The sequence below is a fragment of the Peromyscus californicus genome, unplaced genomic scaffold, assembly GCF_007827085.1.
Source record: "Peromyscus californicus insignis strain IS unplaced genomic scaffold, ASM782708v3 Scaffold_19__1_contigs__length_69161282, whole genome shotgun sequence".
Taxonomy (NCBI): Eukaryota; Metazoa; Chordata; class Mammalia; order Rodentia; family Cricetidae; genus Peromyscus; species Peromyscus californicus.
This window is the reverse complement of record NW_026294491.1, coordinates 36988609-37009740: the sequence shown is the minus strand read 5'-3', so window position 1 is coordinate 37009740 and position 21132 is coordinate 36988609. Positions and strand designations below refer to the sequence as shown.

Genomic DNA, 21132 nt, shown 5'->3' with positions numbered 1-21132 from the left:
GAAGAGTGAGCGAGCCAGGACAGGGTTTTCAAAATGAATGATGCAAAGAACAAAAGGGGGAAATGACCATGAAGACAGCCCAAGGAACCTGCAGGTACCAGGGAGAGAACAACACTTCCCTCAAAAGGAAAAAGGAGCTACCTGAAGAAGCATCTGCCGAAAGCTTTCCAAGTATATAAAAGAAAATGGATATCCAAGTTTAACAAGCTCAAAGAACTCCACTCTGATAAACTAAAGACAACCACACCAAGAAACAGCACAACCAAGCTGTCCAAATCCCCAGAGAAAGAATTTGCTCCTTCAAGTAGTGAGAGAAAAGTGACCCGTCACAGACAAGGGAGCTCCTTTCAGACCCTCAACAGGTTTCTCAGCATACTTTGTAGGCTATTCAGAGAGCTGGAGGGTAGATTTGAAATTACAAAAGCAAAGCAATTATCCACCAAGAATACTGCACCTGCCCAGCAGAACTGTCATTTGGAAACAGAAGAGAAATTACGGCTTGTCCCAGATAAGTGAGAGGTGGTTAAGTTCAACATTATTCCTCCTGCCTGACTTGCTAAGTCCTTCATCTTAAGATGAAAGGATGATAAAAACCAACAAAAGACCATGAAATCATCTAAAATTATCTGGTAAAAGAAGCATCCTGGCACATACAAAATCCTATAGTAAGGTAATGTGTATGTAAGTCCCTTTGTTTGGGGGTAAGGGCGCCAGGGCCAACAGGGTCACCAGCTGCCTGTATAACAGAAACACGGGCCTCTGAAATATCTTACAGATTCTACCCAAAGATCAATAGAGCTGGGTGTATGCTGTCACTCATGACAGCTTGCTGCCTTAATCATTTCCAAATCTGGTATAACTCAAAGCACAAAAATAATTACACACTTAAATCCATGGAGATACAATGTGAAAAGAGGCAGGGGGACCTAGGGGTGTGGCTCAGAGGATGCAGTGCTCTTCTAGCATGCACAAAGCCTGAGTTTGACCCTCGGCACCGTCTAGACCAGGCACAGTGGCAGACTCTACTCCTGTAATCCCAGCACTTGGAAGGGTCAGAAGTTCAAGATCATCCCTGGCTATACAGCAAGTTCAGGGTCAGCCTAGAATGGAAGATATATAATCTTATAGAGGCAATTTGTGTCATCAGGAACAAAGTAGGGACAGGGAACGGATATAAAGGTGGTAATCTATGTGGCTTGAAGTGATGGGTTTTAAATAGATTGCTGCAACTGTAGCGTGTTTCGAGTAACTACAATGGTAACACGGAGAAAAATCAAGAAGGAAATCAAAACACGTGACTATAAAAAAAAAAAAAAATCGGTGGAAACAAAAGAAGCAAGGACGTTTCTGCAACAACCAGCAAAACGATAAAACTTTAGTTTGAGTAACCCAGGAAAAGAGAGGGCTCAAAATGGGACACGAGAGGACATCAACACTGATGTCACAGAAGCACAAGGGTTATAAATTCTGAGAGGCTACTACAAAGTTAGATGTGTGCTAACGAACTGGATTAACCAGAAGAAATAATACATCCCTGGAAAGCTGCAACTCACTGAGACTGACGTGCAGAAAAAAACACATTTAAGCACGACTGTAACAGTAAGGGGAAAACCAAAGCTGGAAACAAACCAAAGACCTTCTTGCAGGGCTGGGGATGTAGCTCAGCTGGTAGAGCGCTTGTCTAACAAGCCTCAAACTCTGGGTTCTAGCCCCGCCACCACCTGAAACGCTGTGGCAGTACATGCCCATAATGCCAACACTCGGGGTGTGCAGGCAGAGGGATTTAGGCATCAGACCATCCTTGGCTAGATGCTAAGTTCAGGGCCAGCCTGGGCTACCTAAGATGCTATCTAAAACCATGACACCAACAAAACCTTCCATAACTTCCTTGCAAAGCAAAGTAAAAAAAAAAGTCCAGGGCCAGAGAATTCCACTGAAGAATTCTGGGTAACATTAAAGGTTCAACTGATTTTTCTCAGACTTGCCCTAAAAACGGACACGGACAGAACTCCTTCAAATGCAGTCTGTGAGGCCAGCATTCCTGAGATGAAAATCAAAAGCTTTCCCTCTGGGGTCACAAATGGGCACAGATTCCTACAAGTTGTCAGCAAGACACTGGAAATCGCAGTTCGAGCCATCAGACATCCAAGAGTTAAAAGCATCCAAAGCAGGAAGAAAAGAAGCTGCCTCTCTGTATCTGCCTTCACACCATGTTGCTTCTTTTGACACCCACGAAAATGTGTGCATGCACTTCCTCTTGAAACACGGCTCAACTATACAGCCTAGGCTCCCCTGGAACTTATTATAGTCCAGGCTGGCCTCAAATTAGAGATCCTCTTGCTTCCTAATACTGGAATGATAAGTTTGTGCCACTATGCTTAGGTAAACTTGTAAAACATGATGCTGGTGTCACATCCAAGATGCCACTGCCAACCTCCATGTCCTGAAGTTTCCCTATGACATGACTTATGGAAATCCAGAAAAACCTACTACAAATAATGATTTCAGCAAAGTTGCAAGATAAAACAATCAACACATCATCATTTCTACCCACTAACAATAATAACCAATGCCCCTAACTAACCCATTTTAATCTCATTCAGTAGACTGCTAAAAACCACTTAGGAATGACTTAAGAAAGTGAAAGACTTACCCCAAGTGGACTACCAAAGAAAACAAGGAGCTGCGTGCTTGTGATCCCAGCACTCAAAGGCAGAAGCAGGAAAACCCCAAGTTTGAGGCCAGCTTGCCGTGCAAGCAGAACTAACCGCGTTCAAGCCCCAACACCCATGTCAAAAAGCCAGTCATGGCAGTGCCCGCCTGAAATCCCAGCACCAAGCAGGCAGCCAAGGAGAACAACAGGGCCTGCTAGCCAACCAGTCTAGCTGAACTGGTAAGTTCCAGGTTCAGTGAGAGACTCTGCCTCAGAAGAATGGTAAAGATTAACTGAGGAAGAAGAGCCCCAACCTTGACCTCTGGCCCCTACAAGTTAAGTACACACATGTACCACACACACACACACACACATACACACACACACACACACACACACACACACACACACACACACTCACTCACACACACTCACACATACCAGAAACTTCCAGAACAGAACAGAGATGGTTTCTACCTTCTCATCTTTCAGACCCACATGAACATTCTGACATAGACCTCTGACTGAACCCAAACACTGTTAAACTATATGTAGACATATGTTCATAGAATGTGATCATCTTTACAAAATAAATATGAAACAAAAACTATTCTTTTACATTTCCAATCTTTTATAAGCTAAGTGTATTTCTTCTTCTATCTTAATAAATGTATTTTACCACAAGGAGAAGGAGGAGAGGAAAAGAAGAATTAAAGCCACCACACAAAAAGCTGAGGAAGGTCTGCACTAATACACCTCTTTAATACTTCTTCTTTAAAATGGTGAGAACAGTCTGGTGTGATGGCACACATCTTTAATCTCAGCACCAGGGAGGCAGAGACCAGTGGGACTCTGAGTTCAAGACCAACCTAGTATACACAGCAAATTCCAGAACCAATCAATAACGAACAAAAGAAACAACAACAAAAAATACCCTGTAAAAACCTGGACTCTTACCTGAATGTAATAGATGCCCTTCTGCTGAGCATACATCATTAGAAAGCAATAATCCAGGTTTTGTTTGGTTCTCCATCTGAAATGAACAGTTTCAGAGTACGTCAGGAATCAGACTCAAAGTCAGCAAGCTCAGACTATGTATGACCTCATATCTACTGGAACACACACAAACTCCCACACACCCGCAAGATGGTCAAAGAGTAGCTTCCTCCTATGAAGCCTTTCTTACCATGTACTCCTAGACTAACCCTCCAGCTACCCCATGCACAGAAGGCTCTCCAGTGAAGGGGATCTGGGCATCACTGTACACTGTACATCCCCCTCTAGAGACAGATCTGCAAAAAAGACGCTAAGATACCCACCAGTGAGCGTATTACTGGACATAGGACTCACGGCTCCATGCATGCTTGGCTAACACTCTACTACTGAGCTACAATCCAGCATTTTCCAGACTGCCTTGTCCACAAAGCTTTTCTTCAGTAATGTTTTAATGTCTCCTTGAACTAGTGCTTGGCATAGTCTACTTTAGGGAACATGAGGCTGGTGTCTAGAGCTGTGAATTAAATACAGCTAGAGATTGATAATGCATATTAAACGCAAACAGAAACTAATACTATGTGTTAATGCTTGTAAACACATTTAAATCTACAATAGTAATCTTTTTGGTGAATTCCTAGTGGCTAACAAAAACAGATTAATTAATGTTGAGGAAAAGAAGGGGTCCCCAAATCAGCTCAAGAAAGCACAATGAACGGGCATGCCAAGCTCAGTTCATCTACACAAAGCTCTCAGAATCTGTGTCCTGTGCTGAACAAGATGGCTGCCTGGCGTCTTCTAAGCCTTTACTGGGTACTAGGTTGACAAGAAAGCACCTGCTCACCTCACTCTTTCCTTGGAGTCTCCAAATGTCTCCTTCAGGTTTGTCAAGTCAGGATAATAGCTTTCAGGAGGAGAGATTATTTCCAGCAGGCCAGAACTAATTTCTCTAGAAAATCTAACAAGAAAAAGGTTAGCTGTATTATTTTAGCTCTGTGGGATTTCATTTGTCTTAATGCTCAACTGATTGCAGCATTTAACACAAAATGCATGAGTGAGCAGGCTAGCAGAGTATGAGGAGACAGAGAAGAGTGTGCTAAATGCAGTCAGCTCACCACTGACCAGAAAATAAAATTTCTCTACTGATACAAGTTTTGAGTTGCCTCTTTTTTCAACCATGCTTTTAAAAGACAGTAAAAGCTAAGAGGAGAAACCCTGAAATGTAGTAGGGAGATCCTAGGCAAACTCCTGGGACTGCCATCGTCAAAATGATTCATTTTTTAAATCTAAGCACATCAAGGTCCCACAGAAAGTGGGGGATGGAAGAAAAAGGCAAACAAATGAGTCTATGCTGACCCAAAATATAGTATTTATGAAAAATCAAAGTTCTTCCATTTTTCTGGGCTGGTGAGATGGTTCAGTCACTAAAGGGGTTTTGCCCCCAAGCCTGGAAGACTGGGTTCAAGCCCTGGGTCCCACACAGTAGGAAGAGAGACAACCGCAAACACTCCTCTGACCTCCACATGCATACTGCGTCATGTGTGAGCATACACTCACAAATCAGTAAGTGTGATTTACTTCAAATTTAAAAACAAAGTTCAACATTCAGGAAGCTTTAGTTGTAGGCTGCTGGCCCTATGGCATTCCAAACCAGGGCTTTTTAACTAAGGGCGACTTTCTCCCTCCTGGGAACATTCAGTGGGGCCTGGAGACATTTGTGTTGTCACAACTAGTGATGATTCTACTGGCAGTGAAATGGAGAGACGCCAAGGATCCTGCCACACCTCCTATTACACACACAGCCCCTACAACCAAGAGCCACCCAGCCGGACCAGTGGTGCCTGGGCTGAGAAATCCTTTAGGAGAAGCTTGAGTCGGTTTTCACTAACTAAATGTGGCTTCTTTTTTATTTGAGTCCTGTCTCATTCTTGCACATCTTTACTATGCTCGTATAAAGCCGGCCTTTGTGCAAATGCCCATGGTATGTAATTGCACTGATTTCCTGGCCTTGGTTTCTACAGGGAAGCCTGCAGAACTGCCCCTGGGGTTGATGGGAAGGGGAACCAGTCATTATCCCCTGCTTATTTAAGGGGTCTACACCAGCCTATTCTATAGACTGCCAAGAATGCGGCACTTGAGGAAATGTTTAACGCATCACAACTTGACCCTGAAGTAGCCACAGGTTTTTTTTTTTTTTTAATCTCCAGCTTTCATATTTTGATTAATAAGGAGAAATTATTTTAAGTGTGGAGTTGGCAAGTAACTACTGCTTCTAAGGTTTTCTTTAAGATTTTTATTACTTTTAATTACGTGTGTCTATGGGCAGGGGATGAGGGCAGGGCAGAGGTGGCAGAGCTCCCCGGGGCTGGATTATCAGGGTTAGTGGATCACACAGAGGAACTGAAACTCGGGTCATCTGCAAGATGAGCAAGCGCCTTTAACTGCTGGGCCATCTCTGCAACTTCCTAAGATTTTTCTTGTCAAGTAGAAAATGTGCCCTTTAGGAGTAAAACCAGATAAAATTCACTGAAGGAATCTGTCAGGTCTCATTTTAAAACTGGCAAGTGAATAATAATAAACACGCCAGTGCCGGCAATCCCTAAGCTTCGCCTCTGTCCTCTGCCCACAGTAACTGGGGCCCAATCTTGGCAGGACGGAAAAAGAAAAGCATGCTTAGATACGGCTCAGTTTTAGTATCTGTCCTGACAACATTTGCTTGGTGAGTAGAGGGTGAAGGAGTCAAACAGTTCTACGTAACTGTTGACCCTCTCTCTACTCTTTCAAGAGGAAAGACAACTAGCTGGTCGTGTTCCATGTAGATGCTTCATCGTTTCTACAGGGGAATTAACCAATTTACACACAGGACACTGGGATTGACATAGGCCACCTAGTGAGACTATAAAGGGCTACTGATGCTGATGAACGGAGCAATGAATTAGAAAGGAAGGCATTTCCTTTTAACAAAAAGCCAAAGATAACAGCACTGAAAATAGTTCCATTTCTGTACTTCGGAAAACTTACTCTTTCTCCAAGTTGGCTACAACGCTGTGAACATAATCAAGATCTGTCTGGGAAAGAGAGAAAAAAAATCACGGTTTTTATTTCACTTTACAAAAAAAAAAGATTTACTTGATGTGTGCTGGTCTGCGTGCATGTATGTATGTGTGTGTGTGTGTGTGTGTGTGTGTGTGTGTGTGTGTTTGCATGTGTGTGCTCGCTCGCACATGTGTGTTACCCTTGCAGGACAGAAGAGGGCATCAGATCCCCTGGAACTGGTGTTTCAGATATCTGTAAGCCATGGTGTGAGTGCCGGGAACTGAACTCAGGTCCTCAGGAAGATCAGCCAGTGCTCTTAACTGCTGAGCCATTTCTCCAGCCCCTTATTTCACTTTTTTTTTTTTTTTTTTTTTTGGTTTTTCAAGACAGGGTTTCTCTGTGTAGCTTTGCGCCTTTCCTGGATCTTGCGCTGTAGACCAGGCTGGCCTCGAACTCACAGAGATCCGCCTGCCTCTGCCTCCCGAGTGCTGGGATTAAAGGCGTGCGCCACCACCGCCCGGCCCTTATTTCACTTTTAATGCCAAACTCAAAGTGGGGCAAATGATGAATCACACACTGAAAATACCATTTTAGCTTTTTTAGACACTTGTTCTATGAAACTGCACCTGTAAATGTCCTTAGGTACCATCTATTACAGTAAGCCAACGTATAAGTTTTATGATTTTCAATCACTGATGTTCAGCTTACTAGAAAAACTGAGCAAGAAGCAATTCCTATTCCTCCTGGAAATCCAAACTCTTCAGTGAATGTGCACAGCAGCAGAAGCACCTGCTGCAGGCGGAGATTCCAGTACTTAGAACCGTGAAACCACACCGAGGCTCAAGATTTACCTCGCAACTACCTGCCTGCACAGCCTGTGCTGCTTCTCTGGGCTTTAATTTTCTCTTCTATTAAAAGGGGGGCGGGGAGGCACAGGGTGGAGAACCTTAGAGACTATATTAAATAAACCTATATAATAAAAAGCAGCATTATATTACTTTGATGCCAAGAACTCCAATCAGGAGGAGAATAGCCACAGTTAGAAATAAAGAGCATATTTCAATTATAAGCAATTAAAAACCCAGGCTGAGGGTGCAGCTCAGTGATGGAGTCTTTGCCTTACATGAACCAAGCCCTAGGTTTGACCCCCACCACCACCACAAAAAAAACCCCTGAAAATCCAATATTCTTATCTTAGTGAGGGTTACTATTGCTGTGACGAAACACCATGACCAAACTCAAACTGAGGAAGAAAGGATTTATTTGGCTTACACTTCCACATCATAGTCCATCACTGAGGGAAGTCAGGAGCTGATGAAGAGGCCGTGGAGGGGTGCTGCTTACTGGCTTGCTCCCCATGGCTTGCTCAGCCTGCTTTCTTATAGAAGCCAAGACCACCAGCCCAGGGATGGCTCCACCCACAGTGGACTGGGTCCTCCCCGACCAATCACTAATTACGAAATGCCCTACAGGCTTGCCTACAGGGATCATATGGAGACATTGTCCTCAACGGAGGCTCCCTCCTCTCTACTGATTCTAGCTTGTGTTGAGCTGACATAATAAAACCAGCAGCACAGTTCTCTAGCCATTTTAAACTCAGTGACAACTTAAATACGACGGTCAACGATTAAGACAAATCAATGATATATAAAATCTGACCTATGTTACCAAGGTTGTCATACATTTAACACAAGTAAAAAGAAACAGCTAAACATGGGAATAAGAAAATCTCATTAAGAGCTAATAAACATTTTTTGCCTAATTTAACTTTAATGTCAGTTAATTGAAATTCCAACTTTTATTAAGCTTATTGATTTAAGAATAAAGTATCTGCATAACACCACATCCTTCAAAGTCTTAAGAAGGAACTTTAGAGATACGGCACAGGACCACAGAGCAAACCCCTGTCCTCCCCTTAGATAAGCCCAAATGTCAGTGATCTTTCTTAAATAATCACCCACTTGCTTTACCAAAAAGTATCTGAGACTAGGATTTTAGAAACTGTAGCCAAGCATGGTTTACACAGACTACAATATGCTTAGAAACATCCTGAAACCCAATGTGATAAATACTTGATGAGGCAAAGTGATAGCCTGTCTAACGCAAAAGAACACAAAGATGCAAGAGAACCAGGAAGAATCTTGTGTGAACACAGGTTTGTTATGTGAGCTGTAAGGCAGTTTATGAGCGAAGGGATCTACACAGACTACAATGCATCATATATACCTTACCTACTAATATACCTTACCTACTAATATACCTTACCTACTAATATACCTTACCTACTAATATACCTTACCTATTAATATACCTAGCAGAAGATTAAGTAAACAACTGTGATTGGTGTCCTTTCATGCAACAGAATTGAACCTTTCTAGTGTTTACTGGAGACTGGGAGATGGAGTAGGACTCCTCTGAAGAAAGCTCAACCTATGATCAGTCTAGCAGCCAGATCTTTCCATGGCCCCTCGCTCAGTGGCTGCGGGCATGGCTGGGCACTCAAGAGTTGCTCACTGTAAGAACATCATTTTCCCTACGATTTTTTTTTCTTTTTAAGATTTAAGTGTGTGGGTATTTTGCCTGCATGTATGTCTATGCACCATGTGCATGCTTGGTGCCTGCAGGGGTCAGGAGAGGGCATCAGATTCCTTAGAATTGGAACCATGGATGGCTGTGAACCATCATGTGGGTACTGGAAATCGAACTCAGGTCCTCTGCAAGAGCAGCCAGTGCTCTTAACCACTGAGCCATCTCTCCAACTGCCAAAGATATTTTAAACAGCATATGGAAACTGTAATAGAAGAGAAGGAATCAGTGAAAACTGGGATGTGTATTCTTGGAGAGCTGGGAATTAAATAGCATAAAAAGCAAAGATGGTCTGGAGATGACTCAGTCCATAAGCACAAGGACCAAAGATTAGATCCCCAATACCCCAGTGGGGTAGAGGAACAGGTAGGGCAGCACATACCCGAATTCCCAAGGCTGGGGATGAGGAAACAGGAGGACCCCTAGGTCTCACTACACAGCCAGGCTAGTGAGCTCCAGGCTCCATGTCTTTAAAAACACTGAGTGTGACAAAGAAAGACAACTGACTTTGACCTCTGGCTTATACACGCCTTTTAAACCCAGGACTTGCCGGGCGGTGGTGGCACATGCCTTTAATCCCAGCACTCGGGAGGCAGGTGGATCTCTGTGAGTTCCAGGCTAGCCTGGTCTACAGAGCAAGACCCAGGAAAGGCGCAAAGCTACACAGAGAAACCCCGTCTCGAAAAAACGAAGGAAAAAAAAAAAAAACAGGACTTGGGAGGCAGAGGCAGGTGGCTCTCTGTGAGTTAGAGGCCATCTTAGTCTACAGAATTCCAGGCCAGCCAGGGCTACATAGTGAAACCTTGTCGGGTGTGGGGAAAAAAGAAGGGGCAGGGGAAGGAAGGACAGATATCAAGCAAACAAAAAACAAAAACTCAGCAAGAGATATTTCTTCTGTGTGTTGAAACACAGATGAATCTCGAAGACACATTACATGAAAGAAACCACAATGCAAAGGACCATGTATTATACAATGGCACTGATAAGAAATATCCCAAAGAGAGAACTATGTGAGCAGAAAGTAGATCAGCAGCTGGCTCGGGCTGCTGAAACAGATGAATGGGTTTTCTTTATAGGGTGGTGAAACTGTTCTAAACACACGGGCATGCCGGCCGTCCAGCTTGACTTCACTGGATGAGCTGAATTATAATGTCAGCCGTACACACAAAAGCAAAGCACAGAGCTGTAAGAGAACCAGCACTCCACACTGCGCAGACAGAACTGAGGAAGGACAGGGTCGCTCAGCTTCAGGGGGTAGATGGACAAAAGCCGAATATACGCAAGGGTGGGCCTGAGAGGCAATGACATCCACAGGAACCGGAAGTCTCGAGCTCCCTTCTCCACCAGGAAAATTTCACCTGGCAATCTCACAGATCCCAATATTTGGAGAACTACCTCAGTGTGTCCCTTCCTTTAACCCAAGGCCACATGGAGAGAATGTCCCTGGGATCACAGTTCTCTAGAGGAAGAATCCAGATGCCCTAGCATCTGGAGACATGTCCCAGGAGGTCCATTCTAGTCTCATCTTGGAGACACTGGCTGTAATGGCGTAACGATAGCGCATCGGTAAGACAGAATTAAAGAAAGGAAGCGAGGTCACTTTGGTCACTAAGGCACCCCTGTGTAACTGCCATCTGAAGTACCTGATCTAACAGATGACGTGGTAGCCCAGTCACAAAGCTGAACCCGTCAATCTCAAAAGCACTGAGGAAAGTCACCCAAGTCCCTAAACAGATGATCTTCATGCTCAGCCTCAGAGCCCGCTCCAATGCCCTACCCCCGCCCCCAGCAGACAGACACGTACCTCCACATGTCACTGACACACAGTAGACATGCTCGCCCTGAGCAGTCAAAACAGTGGCTCCCTCCCCTCAGCCAAAAAGCCTTCCAAAGGCCTGCTTGGGGACAAGATCGCCCCGCTCCACACAAGCCTCCCAGTAGAGACACAGCAGCTCTGGGCCATAGCTGTCTGTACTCACAGTGTAGACACCAAATCACCCATGGCTGCATCCTGATGGAGACATCATCTTCAAGCGTGCATTCCTAAGCACAGCCTCCCAACTCACTTACCCTCAACAGCAGCTCTGCCTAACCTGGGATCTCAGCCTACATCTCTCTCCAGCTGCAGGTGACAATCACTGTGATTATGAAGACTTGGGCTACAAACTGCCACACGACGAAGCTGCAAGACACCTTAAGCAGAGACTTGCAGGTTTGTCCACAATGTCACCAGATGGCCTTTCTAGACTAACACACTAGTCCAAATAGTGTTTATCCCTGCTGAGCAACACCTATAAAAGCCAGAAGAGGGAGCTGTTTCCCAAAACACAGAAACTCCAGGGACAGAAGGGATCAGGTGCATTTCCATCCCTCACCCATCCCCCTGGCAAAGCCTCCTACAGTTCCAACAGTGAACGCTAAAGAAACAGATCTCTGAAACATGGCTGCCAAAGAATTCAGAAGACACTTCACAAGACTATGTAGAAATAAAATTGCCCATGCCTGGTGATTCAGGTCCACAATTGTAGTTACTCTGGAGGCTGGCAGTTCAAGGCCTGCCTAAGCAACTTAGTAAGACCCTGTTTTGAAACACTAAGAGTCTCAGTGTATATGCCAACATCCGTGTACTGGCAGAAGGGGATCACCAGTGAATCCCAACCCAAACTATCAAAACTCAAACACAGAGGAAAAATCCTGAAAGCAGAAAGAGATAAGAAATGCAGCACATATAAAAGAATAACTATACAGGTACTGTAGATGTCTTCAGAAGCGTACAAGCCAGGAAAGTGAAGTAATACATATCCAAGAACACCCTGCAAGTCTGCCTTTCAGAAACTGGAGAAACGGGACTGGCAGGGAGGCTCAGTGGTAAGTCAACTTGCTGCCAAGTTTGAGTTCAATTCCCAGGGAAGAGGAGAACCGATTCGTGGAGACAGCCCATCCCAGAAGTCATGCTCTGATCCCCATGTGTACAATAGCATGTGCATGCCCACCCATGCCCTACACAACACAAATGTCTACACGTTATGTGAAAAGATGGAGACAAAACCTAAGTTCGTCTCTTTGCAGGACTGACTAGAAGGAGTTCTTTAAGCCGGAATAGAAAACCTCTGATAATTAGGGCTAAAGAGATGGCTCAATGGTTAGCGATGTTGGCTGCGCTTCCAGAGAACCCGCCCAGGTTTGATTCCCAGCATCCACATGGTGCCTTACAACTACGTGTAACTCTAGTCCCAGGGGACCAGACACTTCTTTTGACCGCCTCAGGCGCTAGGCACACGAGCAGTACACAGACATCCTAGCAGGCAAAACACCCATACGCATTTTAAGGCCTCAAATAGCACAGAAGATATCAAACAACCACCTCGGTGGTAAGCAGCCACATTCAGCATTCTCTAGGACTGTGCTGGCATTTACAAAGCAACTATGCCCTTAGTTCAAAGTTTATTCACGACAGTGAACATAAGCTGCCAAGAGATAAACATCAGAAACAAAGTTCGGGAGGGAGTAAAGGAGCACCATTGTCTGTACACAGCCAAAGTTTATCAGGTTCTTCTATGTGAGCCTCATAGGAACCGCAAAGCAAAACTCTTTAGCAGAAGCAGGAAACAAAAATAGAAAGCATTCAAAGCACTCAGCTACATGAAACCACAAAGGAAGGTACAAAGTACCAGCCGAACCAGAAAACCATGAGAAAGACGGCAGAAGGAATCTTTACCTAACAGTGAGTGCTGTGAGTGGATGTGGACTCAGCTCTCCAACAAAAAGAGTGACAGAGTGGATTGAAATAATCTCTCTCTCTCTCTCTCTCTCTCTCTCTCTCTCTCTCTCTCTCTCTCTCTCTCTCTCTCTCTCTCTCACACACACACACACACACACACACACACACACACACACACATGACCCAACACTATGCTGACTCAATTTATCTTCAATTACAAACACAGAAAGTAAAGAGATTTAAAAGATGCTCCAGGCAATTGGAGAGACCAGGACCTACCTCTACTTTAGTAACACAAAACAGGCTGGAATAAACTATTAACAGTCAAAGGCAGTCATTATTGAGGCAGAGGCAAGTGGATCTCTGAGTTAGAAGCCAGCCTGGTCTACATAGCGTGTAGGCTAGCCAGGGCTACACAGTGAGAACCTGTCTCAAAAAGGGCCATTGTATAACGAGGAAGAGTATTCATGTTCCACATGCACACGGAAACAACATGAACGCCTCTGAAGGGGCCAGTGCTCGCTTTGGTAAGCTCAGCTCTTATCTGACTGGGGTGCTGGGAACTGCTCAACTTCCAGCCTGAGGGTATTTCCTCGGCTGTGCCTGTGTGTCCGCGAGGGGTTACTGCTGTGTAATAGTCTCCTTTCAGAACCCTCCCTCATCTGAGAGTCTTTCCAACAGCTCAGGTTGGCATTCTCCCTTCCGTGCTATGACGCAGAACGTGTCACCAGGTAGAAAGCTGAGGCTCAGTGACATTTATCTCTGTCTCTAGGACAGCCTTACCCTGGGTAGTCTACTGTCCAGTGTCTCAGAACATTCCCCGATTCAGACATTCCCCCAGCTTTCTAGCTGTGTATGTCAGGAACACCACTGTGGCCAGAAACAGATGTTACTTTACATACTGAAGAACCAATGAGAATTCCAGAAAGATAATTTGTACCTGTAACAAGTCAGCAGGAACACAAGGACAGACAGTGTGTTCAAAACTGCAGCTCAGAGCTTACAAAAAAATCTTATTTCCTTGGATCTGAGACAAGAGTATTATTGCCCACATAATGCTTGCTTTTTTTTTTTTTTTTTTTTTTTTTTACTTGAAATAAAGGCAAACACATGCTGCAGTATTTTTGTGAGCTGGTTTACTAGTTTCTAAAATGGTCAAGTGCTGTAACAGTGAGTCAGAAAGAGGAAGCTAAAAGGCTAGACAAGAGGAAAGAGAGACTACTTCTTCATTTGAAGGATGTCTGTCCTAGCCTTTCTCTCCTCCAGTCTGCAGATGACAGACAGGAGACACTCCACACACTCCCCAGCACTCACTAGGGACCTCTTGGAATAGCCTAGTTCAAAACTCACCTGGATCACGACAAGGGTTTCTGTCCTGACCAAAGCTGCCAGTGGGAGCCTTTCAAAAGGCAAGTCATGACATGCTCACCAAAGGCCTGCAACTATGGTGTAATCATGAGAGCATGTCTGAGAAATTCAAGCCGAGACACTATCACACAGGTGACCAGAACCCAAAGATAACCCAAATTTCTAAGGAGCTGTCAGAGAGAAGAAACTGTGGACTACTGATTACAACCTGGGATGCCACATCAGGTTCGGAAATGGAGAAGGGACCTTAACAATAGCAACATGAAATCCAAATGAAGCCCACAGTTAAAGAGTACTGGGGCCAGTAGACTGGGCATGGTGCTACATGCCTTTAATCCCATCAGGGAGGCAGAGACAGATAGATCCCTGTGAGTTCAAGGATAGTGGGTCTGCCTAGTGAGACCTCACCACCAAAAAAAAAGTATCGAGCCAACAGGATGGCTCCGTGGGTAAAAGCACAGAGCAAGTGACTACCAAGTATTTGGCTGTGCTCTGACCTCTGTGTGGACATAGAATGAACACACACACACACACACACACAGAGTAAATGTAATTTTTAAAGTTTTTAAAGAGTAGCTGGGCATGGTGGTTCATGCCTTTAGTCCCAGCACTTTGGAGGCAGAGGCAGGAGGATCTCTGAGTTTGAGGCCAGCCTGGTCTACAGAGTGAATTGCAGGGCTACACAGAGAAATCCAGTGTGTATGCGTGGGGGGGTGGTGTTTAAAGAGTATTATACTTTGTAAATTTCTTAATCTTGGTAACTACTGTAGCTACTGAAGTTGTAGAATTATAGTGGGGGAACACTATCATTTTTAAAACTTTTCTCTAACTGTGAAATTCTTTCAAAATAAAAAGCTTTAAAAATGTCTTTTGAAAGTGTCAAGTGTCTGGCTGGAGAGAATGTTCAGCAGTTAAGAGCACTGGGTGTGCCTCCAAAGGACCTGGGTTTTATTTCTAGCACCCACATAGTGGCTCACAACCATCTGTAACTCCAGTAATGGGAGATCCTGTGCCCTCTTCTGGCCTCTGAGGACACCAGGCAGACACATGGTTCACAGACATATGTGCAGACAGACATACATACAATTTAAAAAAAAAATTAACAGGTATTTTTACCTATCAGGTGTCTTCTCTACTTGAAATTCTCAAGGGGCTTTCCATGAGGGATCAATGCTCAGCAAGACTGACCCCCACCTGCTACCCTGAGTCAAACTTTACTGAAACACGACCTCATCCTTTCACGTATGTATGATCCATGGCTACTTGCAGGCTAACATGGAGAGTTTAATAGTTTTAACACAGACCAAATGACTCACAAAACTGAAACCATTTACCATTGGCCATATGTATGTGTGTGTATGTATGTATGTATGTATATGCATGCCAGCTCTCTTGACTTAAAGGAAAAGCAAAGCCTCCTGGCACTAATAAGCCCACTCCACAGCAACCATGTGTTATCTCCCTTTCTTCCTCCCCCTAACCCACTCAATCTTCCACAGTGCTCACAACGTCAGTCATGCTCCACAAGTGAGCAGCGACGTCTCTAGGAATTTCAGTAGAAAGGTTTTATTTCACTCACTCATATACCTACCACTTATTCCCTCTTCAGAAAATACTTGTTGAATCGTGAACAAACTCCAAGGGATAGGAAATAAATACATAGAATCATTTATATGATTTATAACACGTATATAAGTATCTTAAGAGCTTAGCACCTGGAAAGTGACAAGCCGAGATACTACTGATGCTCCAGTATGGTTGCACACAATTTAAAATCCAGAACAGAACAGCAGCCAATTAGATCAGCAGAGATACAGAGCACTCTGAAACAGTAGAAGCTCCAGTCACTGGCCTCCCTCTCCATCCACCCCAGGCCAGCTCTATTTTGCCACTTTAACTATTATTTTTCCTCCAGATTCATGCTCTTAGCAGTTACATTCGATACCAGAGGCGACAGAACTGATCAACAAGTATCTTTATGACTGGATTGAAACTCCCCTTAATCTCAGGGCAAATCACCCCTCACACGAGGCAGTTATCTCTGATCCTGAGGCTGCACCCCAGAGCAGGAGCAATCACCCCCTAGAAACCAGACTGCCTGCCCCCTCAAACGATGACAGAGATAACAGTTCCTCACGAATGCCTTGCAAAATCAGAACTGAGAAAGATCTCAAGACCACTGGCCCGAACCAGATTTCCTGTTCTGTCAGTCAGGCAAAAACTCCGCCTCTTTTGCTTCTCTGCTCTGCTCTGCCCATGGAGACAGACTTGGGATTCTGAAGCCCTTTAACTGTTCTGTTCCACATGGCTGTGTTGACTGAAGCAAAGTTCTTTCTGTTCTCAATGAGTGTCTGGATGCGTGGCTGAGGCTAGCCTACTGGGACTCTGGAGCTGGGACTTTAACCCTAAACTCTAGTAATTTTACCAACTTAACCTATTAAACGTCTATATAAAAAATGCCACGTGAGCACACAGAATCTGTTTTTCTCTAGGCACACACAGAACAGGGTAGCCAACAAACAGGTACTGATAAGGTATAAAGGGGCTGACACCGTACAAACTATGTCATTTGACTACAATGGGCTGAAATGGAGATCAGTGAACAGTGGGAATTGTGGGAAACTCTCAGATAGGTAAGAATGTAAAAACATGTATATATTTCTGTAACACCCATGGGTCAAGGAAAAGATTACATGGGGACTTAGAAAGTATTTTGATATGAATAAAAAAAAAATTGAAGGACATGTCAAAAGGTATGCCCATATAGGGGCTAGGGAGATGGCTCAGCAGGTAAGAGCACCTACTGCTCTGCAGAGGACCTGAGTTTGGTCCCCAGCACATCACACCAGACAGTTCACAACAACCACCTGTAACTCCAGCTCCAAAGGGATCTGCTGCTTCTGACCTCTACAGGCACCACCTGTGTATGCACAGTCCCCATTCATATTCTCATTCTCATTCTCTCTCTCTCTCTCTCTCTCTCTCTCTCTCTCTCTCTCTCTCTCTCTCTCTCTCTCTCATATACACACACCACACATACATGCACATTCCCATTCATATTCATATTCTTTCTCTCTTGGGCACCACATGTATGTGTACACTCCCATTCATTCCCATTCCCTCTCTCTCTCTCTCTCTCTCTCTCTCTCTCTCTCTCTCTCTCTCTCACTCACGTGCGCGCACACGCACACCCACTAATCTTTAACTGGAGTAGAGCCAAAGTGGCACTTAAAGAAAGCTTATAGCTTTGAATCGCTTACATTACTAAAGAAAAAAAATCCCCAACCAACAATCTCCGCATTCATCTTAAAAAAAAAAAAAAAAAAAAAAGCAGGAAAGTCAAACTAAAAGAAGTGTAGATATGAAAGCCACAGAGAAAGAACAGAGTCTCGGGGCCTGTTTCTTCTTCACCTGCCAGCAGCCAGAGCCCAGAGACCTAGGAGGTCTCAGAGGTGAGGAAACAGGGAGAGGGAAGGGAAATGGAGCTGGGATGAAGAGCACAGCCAGGAGAGTAATCAGCAGAGCCAACTGGAGAGCTACTGACTCTTCCACAATATGAACATCAGACTAATGTCCCCTCCAAAAAGGAGCGAGCCAATGATACAGAAACACTCTCGTACACATTTCAGTTTGGGGGGGTTATCTATTGTTCTCCCCAGCACCTGCTTCATCATGGTATTTCAATAAATACTTGTTCAACAGGAGAAAGAAGAGCTTGAGGAAATGTGGCCACAGTGGGAGGCCTCATTCTGGTGTGCTCCTTAGGTGCTTCAGGGGAGAAGAGAGGGGAAAACACACAGGTACTAACCCTTAGCTGAAAGCACACTCAAATGTCTACCAAGAAAGACTGAACCTTAGAAAGCTGGGAGTGGTGAGGAGAATTAACAGGCTTTCCCACGCTCCTTCCTGGAACTCACACACCATTATCAGCAACACAAGAACCACAGGCTTCGTTTTGAAATATTAACAACTGAAATTCTCAGGCTCAAAAGGGGATCTGGCTTTGTTTCAATAACCAGAGGTAACATGAAGAGCTACAGAGACCAGCTGGGTCTGCAGCTGGCTCTGTGGCTTAAAGAGAAGTTGGCACCTCTGTTTTTATAAAATAATAATAATAATACAATTAGTCTAGAACACATCTTTATCCCCTCATTCTCCCCTCAGCCAGTAGCCTAAAACCCCCGAACCATTCAATGACTCATAAAAATGGAAGCAAAACACAAAACAAAAAGGGGGAGAAATGAGTAGACTCTATAATAAAATAATTGAGAGAGGACAGAGAAAGGGAAGTGGAGGAAGAGGGGGAGGGAAAGAAGAAACTCTCAAGCAGTGACTTGGCCATTAAAGAAAAGAATGAAGAAAACCACACTTAGCAGAAGCAACACCAAGCATCAGAAGGGACTGTAAGGATTCTCCAGGTGTTGGGGAAACACAAGGGTCCACGACATCTGAAGCAATCCTGAAAAAACAAAACGTCAGGACTCTCTGGGTTGTCAGTCACTCACGCAAACCTACATCAGGCAGTGGAGAGAGCTCCAGGGTGAGGGTTAATCCAGACAGTGAAAGCAAACGGGGGGGGGGGGGGGGGGGGAGAGGACGGACGGACTCACACTTACAGTCTCTGTGTTTTCAATAAACATATCAGAAGCCAACGTGTTTTCCCGACACAGGAACTGCCGTGATGAATATGTGACAACCAGGGAACTTTCCCACTACCTCAGACCTTAACACAAGTTAGCTCAAGATGAGACACAGTCCCAGTGCAAAAGTTAGAAGCATGACAGTTTGCAGGAGGGGTCTTCACAATATAGAGGCATGCAAGGGTTTGCTAGCGCACAGAATGCAGCTGCTGTGGAAGAAAACTGCCCACCATGGCAGTATGAAGAAAATGGATAGCCACTCAGACTGGGAAAAAACATTCAAACACAAATTTGACAAGAATGGTATCCATCTTATATATTAAAGAACTCGTAACTGAAATTTAAAAAAAAAAAAAAACTTTAAGAAATAAAAGATCCATCAGACCCCCTCACAAAAAAAACATACATTTTTATGAAATGGATTAATTAATGATAAAGGATGGGGGTAGATGAAGTGAAACATGACAAGCAAAAATACTAAAACCTGAACAGAAGAATCCAGGTGGTAAGTATACAGGCATTTTGTGTAAAGATTTTTCAACTTTGTTTTATGTCTTGAATTTTTCTCAAGAAAAAAAAAATGCCATTCTCTTTTATGAAATAAAAGACTTAGCTCCATAAGCCAAAAGAACATATAACGTGCCAGGGAAATATGACCCATAATACCTGAGACTGAAACTTACATTACAGCTGAATTACCAGGCTTTAAGGATAGAAAAAGAATAAATCGAGCAACCAGGTAAAACATGAGTTTCTAATACCAAAGAACGAGAAATATGAAAGACTGTCTGGCTAACTTTAGCACTCGTACCCAAGCACACATGAAGGATGGAGAGGGGGAAGAAGGGTGAGAAAAGGGGAGGGAGGGGGTAACTTAGAATTTCTATACCCAGCTAAACTACAATGGCAGGAAACGATCATTATCCTAGTTAGCTTCTCTGTTGCTGTGATAAAACACTAACCAAAAGCAACTTGGGAGCAGACAGGGTTTATAATTCATTAAGAGAAGTCAGGGCAAAAACTCAGGCAGGAACCTAGAGGCAGGAACCAAAGCAGAGATCACAGAGGAACACTCATTATTGGCTCAGTTGCCTTCCTTATACAGCCCAAGCCTACCTGCCTAGGAATGGCACCACCCACAATGGGCTGGATTCCCCGGATCAATAAATAATCAAGAAAATGCCCCACAGGTCAACTGGATGGAAGCAAATTCCTCAACTGAAGTTCCCACTTTCTGGGTATATCTAAGTTTGTGTCAAGTTGACAAAAACTTACCACGACAATCACATGGGACCTCAGAGGCCATTGTTCCCGTGAATCTTTGCTGAGATGAGTTTCTGTCAATCAAGGGAAGATAGGAGGAACTACATCCAAAGGACAGGAGTGCTTGCTGAGCACTGGTGACTGCAGCATGGAGAACGAACAGAATGGAGAGAAAGAACAGAACACACCTTGCCAGTGCGGAAAGGCTGGCAGAATCTAACAAAGCAGGGGGACGCGGTCACACAGCCATCTCACCTGTGTATCTTCCAGTCAAAGGGCAGTACAGAAAGCAGATGAACCGAGTAACGGGCAGGGAAGCCTGTGTGCTAGTGCAATAGAACACGCTAGGCAAGATAATGTAATTGACAGTAAGTAAGGCAGCTGGGACAGAGGCGAGGCAAAGAGGAAATGGATCAAGTTTAGTGGATTCCCTAATAGGAAACTCTCTAAAGACCAGCTAAGAAAACAGAAAGGCCCCACAAAAGGCAAAATACAAAGTTACAAACTTTTCTCCAGTAGCAGAAAAATAAAACATGCAAAAATAAAGCAAATTTCTTTAAAAGCTGTAGAGGAAAAGCACCTGGCCAGCCCTGCTGAGCCCGACCCCCACAGTCCCTACCAGCACGGTAAAGGAGGAGCGACAATGACTGGTGTGGGGTAGGTAGGGCAGGTGCTCTGAGGGGCACCTGCAACCCCAGCTGCTTGTGAGGCGGATGCAAACGATCACAAGCTCGGAGTCTCCCAGGACCCTGTTCCAAAGCCAAAGGATTTTCTTTAAAAGGTTGATAAACCACAAGTCTGAGGCCCTGAGTTCAATCCCCAGTCAGAGTCAGCGAGAGGAGGAGGAGACGACACACACCAGCAAACAATTA

General features: G+C 44.4%; 1 protein-coding gene across 2 annotated transcripts in view; it reads right to left on the bottom strand.

Moving 5' to 3' along the window:
* Mgat4a (alpha-1,3-mannosyl-glycoprotein 4-beta-N-acetylglucosaminyltransferase A) overlaps positions 1-21132 on the bottom strand; it is a 100405-nt gene that overhangs the window by 20359 nt on the left and 58914 nt on the right. For both annotated transcript variants that reach the window (XM_052745141.1, XM_052745140.1), the window contains exons 6-8: positions 6668-6714; positions 4491-4604; positions 3611-3686 (exon numbers count right to left, since the gene is read on the bottom strand). In XM_052745141.1, the coding sequence (XP_052601101.1) occupies positions 3611-3686; positions 4491-4604; positions 6668-6714 (237 nt within the window). The remainder of the gene's footprint in view (positions 1-3610; positions 3687-4490; positions 4605-6667; positions 6715-21132) is intronic.